We start from the raw sequence: 9,706 nt of genomic DNA, 5'->3' as shown, positions 1-9,706 counted from the left end.
CGCCCGCGCCGCCGCCGCGTGCGCCGTGACGTCACCCGGCCCCGCCCACCGCCCCGGGGGGCGGAGCCGCCGTGAGGGCAGCCCGGGCAAGATGGCGGCGGCGCTGAGGGGCGGCGGGAGGGCGGTGGCGCGACAGGTACAGCGGGTTATCAGCACAGCTCTTTTTATCTCCCCCCCGGCTCTAAATCCACTCAGTTCGGGGCATTCCCTCCCGCTTTCTTAATTCCTGTTGTGTTCGCGGCCCGCAGGTGTTGCGGCTGGAGGCGCGCGGGCTCTGCACGAAGCCGAAGAAACCAACCGGGACGGCGGCGCCGCCGAAGAGTAAGAGGGTTCCTTTTGGTTCCGAGCGGTGTCGGGGTGTCAGTAAAAGGGATGGGTGAGGAGAGGGTGAGGATGGTCGCGCCTAGAGAGAGGTGCTACGTGAGCTGGGAAATCCAGGGAGTGGAAGGTCACCGCCGTGTAAACAAGGGTTTCTGATAAAGCGTTCAATATAGTAAAAGTAAACGTAAGAGTACAGTACAGTATAAAGTAAAAAGTACAGTAAAAATAAAGGTTTTGTAGGAACATGGATATGTGGGATATATTTCTGTTTATATGTATTTTTTAATAAATAATATAAATGCATATATATTTATATTTGTGACTTTGACAACTTCTTTCCTGTTTGCCTTCACCGTAATACTCCAGGCCGGGCTGGATGGGGCAATGTCAAACCCTGCATCGTGTTCTTGGGGGGAATGGCTTCAAACTGACAGAGAGGAGGTTTAGGTTGGATATTAAGGAGAAATTAATTACTGTGAGGGTCAGGAGGCCCTGGCACAGGTTGCCCAGAGAAGCTGTGGCTGCCCCATCCCTGGAAGTGTCCAAGGCCAGGTTGGAGCAGCCTGGGATAGTGGAAAGTGTCCCTGCCCATGGCAGGGGGTTGGAACTGGATGATCTTTAAGGTCCCTTCCAACCCAGACCATTCTGTAGTTTTATGATACATTAATTGCTGTGATGCCTGACTAGACTTAAGGAGAGAGTTAATTACATTTGTCTTAATATAAAGAAGCTTTTGCAAGCTGCCTGAAATTTGATAGAAAAGAATGTTAACACGTCACTCTTTTTAATGAGGTGCAGAATCTGGTTTTCGACTTGTAGATGTTCGCCCTTGTCCTTTGAAATGTTTGGATTATCAAAAGTTAAAAGGCAGAAAGAGTTGCACTATACAAATACCAGCTGCAGGCAGCAGGTTGAGAAGCTGCCACAGCACTGCTGTGTTAAATTTGGTTATAATGCTTCCTGCCCCCATGGTTCCTGGTTTTCCAAGCAGGGCAGTGCCTGACCCTGGGTTTGGACGCTGCACTGCATTCCACATTCAGGAGTCCTTTTGTCCCTGACCAAAGTCAGAACAGGAACACAAATTTCAAACAAGGGTGTCTTGCACAAAATGCTGTTTTTAAGTGGAGGTGCACTGGTTCAGTGAGGATTCCTGTCCCAAATTGGAGATCCAGGGTTTTAAAAAGGAAAGCTTCATGGAACCATAGGTAGGAGTGGCCAGGCTTGTTGGCTGCTGTTGAAAGGATCACTGAAAGAGTTGAATGCAGACTTCTGGCATCCTCTTAAAAGCAAATAAAAGCTTTGCTGTTCCATTAAGAAAGCCTTCACTGCGTAGATTGATATAACCTTCATTGAACAGCAAATTGCTTTTTATTAGAATTTAATTTTTTTGCATTAAGTGTATTTGAGATGTACCTCAGTATCTGCTTCTGGGTTCACTGTCCTGCAGCTCCAGTTTGTGTCAGGAGACTTTTTAGGCCTCCTCTTCTGGCTGCTTCCCCTGCAATCGCTTCAGGTTAATTAAGATGGAAAGGATGCAGCTGCCTTTTCCAGATTCTGGCTGGGACAGGATGTGCAAATTGTCCTTGCTTTGATAAAATGGTCAGGTTTACAGACAGAGCCAGTGAAGGGAAATAGAGCTGTCCTTTCTGCCTGTCACCTCTCCGAGTGAGAACGTGCTTTAAACACGTTCTGGTGACGATGCTGATGTTATACAGGCATCAGGAAGAATGCATCTGGGAATGATCCTCCTGTTACTGAGCTGGATGTGTTGTTCTTCTGGCAAAGTGATGCAAATACAGATCAGCTGGTGCGAAGTTTGGAGTGCCCTGACTAAAGTGTCTGTATCAGTTGTATTACGTGTTTCAGCTTTTAATCATAAAGTCTGTCTTTTAAAATACTTAAGCTTGGATATATGAAAGTATTTGTACAGTAACACCTACTGTTAATAGGCAAGTTGAGTGTCACCTGCCTTCTTGGTTTCTTAGGATCTTTTAACGTTAATAATTCTTCAGCTTTTGCTCAGCTTTCCCTTGCCTGCCCTCCCTTTGGCCAGTCTTGTGTTAGTTTGGTCTCCCTGTTTGCTTCCTTGAAGAACTCTTCAATCCTGAGTGATGCTTCCTCACATGTTAGTTCCTCCAGGCTGCTGTTTGGCTGGGCCAGGCTGTGCAGGGAGTCAGACCTCTTCCGAAGGTGGCTTCCCATCCTCCTGCTTCCCCCTGCTTTTCCTTCCTGCCCTGCACCTTCCATCTGACAGAGAGAAGTATGTGCTTGGAATTATTCCAAATATTACCTGTAGAGTAAGCTTGATGCTTTTCTTCATTTGTATTTCAGTTATGATAAAACTTATTTCTTTCTTGAGTGCTTTGCTTTTAATTTCATGTGTCTGTCTTTTCTGTGGTGTTTTCATTTGGACATTGCTAAAGACTCGCTTCTGTTCAGAGCTATGTGGTAATAACTCCTTGAATCACACAAGGTATTACTGTAAAATACTAGTGAGGGGAAAACTGCATCTAGTTTATGGTCTTACAGAGTAGATCTGGGTTTCCAAACTGTGCAGATAAATCTGCGTAGCAGGCTGGAAATCTGTTGGATTACACTGCTGGTTGGAAGTGGTGCTGCTCATAACAGAGTTGGCCTCACTGTAACCAATTTCAGCCATGGTGAATCTTCTCAGTGTGCTCCCAGTCCTCTTTGTGCTCCTGTTTTCTGTAACCACAACAGTATTTGCTGTTGCTCAGCCTCTTGAGGATGATATTGGCACAAGCATCCAAGGGGTCTGAAAGGGCCTGAAAATTGCTGCTTTCTCTTCACCTGTTGACTCCTTGTCTGGAGAATTTAGCTTATTGCAAGTATCCATGAGAGAGGAGAGAGAGACAGGCAAACATGAAACATCAGGAGATCTTCTAAGCCTTGTTTTACAGAGAGGTCTCAAACCAAAAATAGGAAGTGATAAAGTCTTGGGGAAATGATGTTAAACACAATTCAGTTGGTAGGTCGTGTGGGCAATGAACAAGTAATACAGCCGTGTATGGCCTCAGGTATCTCTTATTCCTCTACTTTGCCTTTTGGGAGTCCTCCCTCCCTTCTGCTTCCAGGGTAACTGTTGCCAGCAGCTGCTGCTGTGTCTTTACTGTGTCTTTTGTTTGGCTGGCTTGTTCACACACAAGTTTTGTCTCTGCAGCAGCGTATTTGAAGAGCCATCTTAACACTCACCTGAGGTAGGGAGGGGTCTGCAGACCACTTCAGTGATGCAGAGTTGAAGCACAGGGAAAACCAGCTGCTTGGCAAAGGAAGGAGCGTAAGGATTTATCCCATGAGTTTCAGCATCGCAGCAGCAAAAACTGTTAAGTGCTACTAGAACTCCAGCTTCTTTAACTTAGAATGTCTTAAACTTTCTGCTTCGCAGTGCCTGCATTTAGTATAACAATCCCTTTCACTTTATTTTTGTGCCAGATTGTCTTGGGAAGTTTGAACTGTGTGACTGAGATCACTGAGTAACAGGAGTGTGGGATATAATGATGATAATCCTCTTTATGCCGTTTCCCAGATGTAGTGGCTCCACAGGGAAGCACCAAGCTGCTTGCCATCAAGGCACCAGGTGAATTTCCTAAAATGTTGTCTTCTAGCTCTCCCCTGTTGTCCACAGACAAAGGTGAGAGCGTATCTAGTACCAGCCTCGAGGAAGCTTCAAAACCTGCCGAAGACACGAGGAGGTTCACGTCAAGAAAAACTGTGGTTGCATTTCCTCAGCGAGGAGTTGTTGCCTCCCCTGAGGAGGAAAACCTCACTGCACCTGCAACAGGAGGCTGGAGGAAAGAGTTAGTCGAGGAACAGACTTCGTCTTCATCCAGCTCAGAGTCAGATTCTAGCTCAGATTCTGAGGAAGAAAACGAGGATTCACGAGTGGCTGTTAAAACTAAAGTTGAGTTTCCTAAGCGAGAGCCCATCTTTTCTGAGAACATAGCAGTAAAGGCATCAATGCTAGCAAAAGAGAATTTGTTCCAGAAATCCCACAAAGAGTATGGACTTAAGAAGCTGCCACGCCAACCGGAAATAATTGTGTCTCCTGTAAAGCAGGTCAAATTTTCTAAAACATCAGTCAGACAGGAAGCATCAAAATCCAAAGCAAGAGACCCCAAAGTGAAATCCACTCCAAAAGCAGCAGATTGGCAGAAGTTGGTCTTAGAACCAGGTGTGGTGGGAAGCCAGGACCAGACCGGTGTCACTCATAAACCTGATTATTTGGAGGAAAAGTCCATCGGAACCCAAGTAGCAGCAATTCAGCTGAAAACTTCAGCAGCTACTCAGGAAGACAAAGAGCAAAAAGTGGTATCCAGGGAAGAGAAGAGCAAGGTGAAGGAGGCACAGGAGTCAGAAGCAAAAGAAGTAACTGGTCCTGAAGTGGAAGAGACTTCTGGAAGCACAGTGTTGGTGATGGGCACCACGGCAAAGGAGGAGACCGCTCAGGAAGCAGGAGCCCAGGCTGGAGAAAGCAGCACAACAGAGGGTACAACTTTAAATTGTTTGAACTGTATTGATTCATCTGGGCTAGGGTTTGACTTTTTTTAAAGGGTTTCCACATCTTCTCTGATCTTTATGCTGAAGCTGGCAGTGCAGCAGTGACTTTCTGGAGGATAAATTGTTGTTCTTTGCTAATTGTTATGAGCTGTCAGTAATACTCAGTTTCCAGCTATGCTCTGAAAGGAAGCGGTTTCATTTCTCTGTATTTATAGTTTCATAAACCAGTTACTTATAAAATGAAAACAAGATTGTTTCCACTGTGAGCAAAATCATGGGGTTTATGTGACAAAACTTGTTTTCACTCTTCTCTTTTCTCGGAAGTATTTGGTAGCTGCCTTTCTCATGAGCTGAATTTGATGCCATCTGAGTGTTGCTTAAACCCTGCTGTCTTTCTGGGTTTGTTTTGGTTTTTTTTGCATTAGGCTTTGGTGTTTGGTTTTTTTTTTTTTCATGTTTTCAGTGTTTCAGATTTCAGCAGACTTCAGGAAATCATAGTATAGTGCCAGAAACAGGTGTTGATTCTGAGACTGGAAGGTTGTAAGTAACTAGTGTGGAAGCAGTTGAGTTAGCTTTTGTAAAGAGTTGGGAGGAGACAGCAGTATGTTTTCAGGAAAGACCATTGTGCATCCTTAGCTTTGCTTCCCTACCTAACTTACATTTCTTATTTACTACTATCCTGTTAACCTTCCTACTGATCTCATTTTGTGTTTTTCAGTGGCACGTGCCCCTCTTTCCTGATCTATCACAGTCACCATTCTTGCCCTTCAACTTAGGCACTATATAAATGCCATTCTTTAAACCCCTCTTCTCGCTGCTACTTTGAATTCAGAGTTTGCCTACTTGGAAGTAAAAACAGAATAACTGTAAAGCTGCTGGGATATCATCCTTCAAGTGATATCCCTGAGGGAAAGGCCCTGGGGGTCCAAGGGAACAGCAAGTTGAAGGAGAGCCAGGAATGTGCCCTCTCAGCAAAGGGCACCGAGGGTGACCTGGGGTGTGGCTGAGGGAGCTGCAGCTCCTTCTTGGTGAGGGGCACCTGGGGTGCTGTGTCCAGTCTGGGGCTCCCCAGCACGAGGGAAGATGTGAGCTGCTGGATGGAGTCCAGCAAAGTGCCATGGAAATGGTGAAGGGACTGGAGTGTTTCTCCTGTGGGGAAAGGGGAGATCTGGGACTGTTCAGCCCAGAAGAAGAAGGTTCAGACAGAATATCATCAATGTGTAAATGCCTGAAGGGAGAGTGCAAAAAAGGCAGAGGTCAGACTGTTGAGTGCTACACAGTGATGGGACAAGAGGCAGTGGGTACAAACTGAAACAGAGTTTTGCCTGAACATCAATGAACACTTTGTTTTTACTGTGAGAGTGGTACAACTCTGGGCACAGGTTGCCCAGCGAGGTGAGGGACTCTCCATCCTTGGAGACACTCGGAAGCTGTCTGGATGTGGTCCTGGGCATCCTGCTCTAGCTGAGCCTGCCTGAGAATTTGGGTTTGGACCAGATGACTTCCAGAGGTGTCTTCCAGTTTCAACCATTCTGTGACTCTGAAGTGTCTAACCAGGTTAAGTGACAAATAATTGCTTTTGTACATCAGTTTCCAGGAGATAGTGCTGAGTAAAAGACCTGCCTTCTGTTTTAAGAGGTTTGTTGGCTCTTAATTTGATCTCTTTGCTTACCTTCTTCCCTGATGGTAACTGAAACAACTGGATGTGGCACTCAGTGCTCTGATCCAGTTGACAAGGTGGTGATCAATTTAAGGTTGGACTCAATGATCTCAGAGGTCTTTTCCAACCTAAATGATTCTGTGATTCAAATAATAAAATGCAGCACTGTTTGCAAATGATATTTTAATTTGCTTGTTCCTCCTTGCAGTCAGCAGCAGAAACTTTCTTTAAAAAATTAAAGAAAATAATTGGTAAGGGCTATTTGGATTTATCTCCCTGTTCATCCACAGTGGAATTCTAGATTCTCAAGCATCTTTTTTTTTACTTCCACGTTGAAAAAAATACAAAGACACAAAAAATTAGTTCCATTAACTTCAAGTTGACTTGGTCTTAAAATGTTCTAATTATTAAAAGTGCAGATTATGACACATTGCAGATCTATGAAACACCCTCCTCTACTCTGATACTGTAAATCCAGAATAAGATTAGGCCCACGAGACAAACGTTTCCTGCAGATCTGTGTCGGTGGGGCAATGATCCCACTGTGCCTCAGACCCATCATCACCACTGCACCAGCAAAAGCCTTTTGGGTAGGGCTGGATTTGCTGAAAAAGGCACTTTTGCTGTTGAGCTTCTCCTGCTTTGTGAAGGTGGTCAGGCTGTGGCAGCAGGGAAGTGTGTGCTGGGTGGTGCCAGAGGAGTGACTGCAGTGGCTGTTGGAGAGCTGGGGGTTGGTACAGGCAAGGTCACCCCCCTTTACTGCTGGTGGGATGTCTGAGGGTTCCAGAGGGTTCCAGGTCAAATCCAGCTACACTCTGTTCAAAACCAGCGCTGTTGTCTCCAGATACATCCTCTTCTCTCTTCCTTCTTTGAGAACATCCTCTGCTTTTCCGTGTTTAATGTTCACAGCTAACGATACCAACCTGTAATTTGTGCTTCTGTCCTGTCCATGTGCTTGTTTGCTCATCTCCAATCTCTGCAGCAGGCACAGGGAAGACATAAAAGGAATTTTTCTCCTTGCAAACCTGGATGCTCAGGTGATGTCATCCCTTTGTAGAGCAGTCGGCAAAAACTGCTGACTTGAGCTGCTGAGTAAGTAGCAAAGTAGTAGCGTGGTAACTCAGAAATGTGCCTGTGATTCATTTCGGAAGAACAGCCTGTGAAGTGCTTTGCTCCCTAAGAGACAAAGCAGAGATGAAGACTGAAGTATGGGGAGGATGAACTCGGGAATAAATTTTGCCTTTGAGGAGCCAAGTACAGTGTATTTGGGCAGGGAAAATGAGACTCCATCTGCTTTTCTTCCTGAGCATCTGCCTCTTGATTTGGAACAACTGTCTCTTGCAGGTTGAACGTACACTTGCCTACGCTTGCCTGTTCTTGGGGCTATTTGCAGCAAAGACTTCATCTGGCTTTTATCTCTGCAGTGCTGTCTCCTACGAGCTGGCTCAGTAGGAGCTGAGCAGCAGGCACAGGGATATTTCCTGTCACAGGCTTTGAAACCTTGGCTTACTACGTTGGGATTTTTGCTAAATGTTATGGATTCTGCTCTTAATCTGATCGCTTTACGCTGCAATAATTACGTCATAAGCAAAGGGAAACCCTGGTGTTCACTTGCTCGAGTTTTTATTTTTATTGTAGATGGACACATTACAAAAAGAGCTTAATACAGTCTAACCTAAGCCGCCACATACAAGTTTATGTGGTGAAGCTTTTCACTTAGATTGTGTGTCTTTCCTACAGTTAAAACTCTGGGTATACGAGAATAAATTATTATTGGGAAGTAAAGTTTTATTTCTTGCAATTTCCCTGGTTGTAAAATCAGCCCACACCGGGAACCTTTTATGTAGATGATTCTGCCTCCATTTGCATAATAGTCTAAAAGCATAAGAATTAATGTTGGCTTTAACGTGAAGTAAGGAGTTCTAAATAACTTTATTGGGTTATTCTTTTATGAAGAAGAGCTGATACAAAGTTTAGGAGAAAGGGAATTCACATCAAAGGCTCTTGATATATTACTGTTTGGTATAACCACATTTGAAATTAAACTGTGGAGATCTTTCTAATTCCCTCACTTCTCCCTGTGGAAAAAATTCAATCTGTGGAGTAGCACTAATGGCTTTATCTCGTGGTCTGGTGTGATGATAAATCATTTGTACTGCTCTTTGCCTCTCCTGGCTTGCTGAGAATGTCACCTACTGTTCTGGCTGGAGTGAAAACCAAGGCAACGATGGAAAAAGCCAGGAAATGCAGACATATGCCTTCAAAAGATAAATGAAATGTTCTGCCCTGTCCACCCCCAGCATTAGGTGGTAGTTTGGGTTGTAAGAACTTGCTGTATTAGATGTGATGCCTTGCACTGATTCCTGTTCCCCACTGCACGTTAATGTGCTGCTTTAGGACCAGACAAGGTACCAGCAGAACTCAGTGAATTCTCCTTTTGTTGTAGTTGCTGACTCTTTTTTCTTTTAAATGTTGAGTGGCTGAGGGATCTGGCAGTGTAAGGAGGCTGATTGTCCTCTGGTGTGGCATCCTTATAGTCACCAGTTACTGTTTGTTTTCACAGAGACCAAAGCCCTTGGCGAGCCTGCTCCTGAGGAAATGGATAATTCCACCTACAAGAACCTTCAGCACCACGAGTATCACACTTACACCTTTGCTGATTATATTACTGTTCTCTCAAAGTTCAGGCAGCCTCAGCCATCTTCTGGAAGACCATCACCAAGGCACTGAAAGAACCACATGTCAAGCAAATGCCCAGGCAGAATGATGAATTCTTCTATTTAGCACTGTTGTTTCATCTGTATAATTTAAATCAGATAATAAATAATAAATAAAAGCATAACAACTTGGGCTTTTGAGCAGTTCTTCCTGGTTCTTAGTCCCTCACTTCCTGACGTGCTCAAGGGAACGTGCCATGTTTTCCTTTGGTATTGTTGTTGAACAATTTGTTATTGCCGTTCTCCTTGCACACAAACATGTCCCCAGCCCTGGAGAGATTATGTTTACTCTGGATTTGAAGTTAAAATCATTGGCTGGGAGCAGCACAAGAAGTATTTGTCTCCTGTGGCAAGAGGGAATGTTTTGTGTTAGTTGGGGAATGCAGGTTTATGTAATGTGATTGAAACATCTCAAAACCTCCGCTGTCGTAAAGGGAGAACAGAACATACAACTTCATTTAATCATCTGCTGGGGGTTCCAGTATCCAGG

The 9,706-nt window shown here is 44.7% G+C and overlaps 1 protein-coding gene across 1 annotated transcript; it reads left to right on the top strand.

Annotated features, from left to right (window-relative positions):
• The first annotated feature begins 47 nt into the window (after window positions 1-47).
• On the top strand, window positions 48-9,344 carry NDUFV3 (NADH:ubiquinone oxidoreductase subunit V3). The gene is made up of 4 exons (XM_050332118.1): window positions 48-136; window positions 249-321; window positions 3,968-4,828; window positions 9,063-9,344. Exons 1-4 carry the CDS (start codon window positions 92-94, stop codon window positions 9,227-9,229), a joined length of 1,146 nt encoding a protein of 381 aa, XP_050188075.1. The 5' UTR covers window positions 48-91; the 3' UTR covers window positions 9,230-9,344.
• The last annotated feature ends 362 nt before the right edge of the window (window positions 9,345-9,706 follow it).

Source organism: Myiozetetes cayanensis, unplaced genomic scaffold (assembly GCF_022539395.1).
Source record: "Myiozetetes cayanensis isolate MyiCay16 unplaced genomic scaffold, myiCay2020 scf5-8, whole genome shotgun sequence".
NCBI classification, from domain to species: Eukaryota; Metazoa; Chordata; class Aves; order Passeriformes; family Tyrannidae; genus Myiozetetes; species Myiozetetes cayanensis.
Note: the sequence above shows the minus strand (reverse complement) of the source record. Positions and strands in the feature narration are given on the sequence as shown.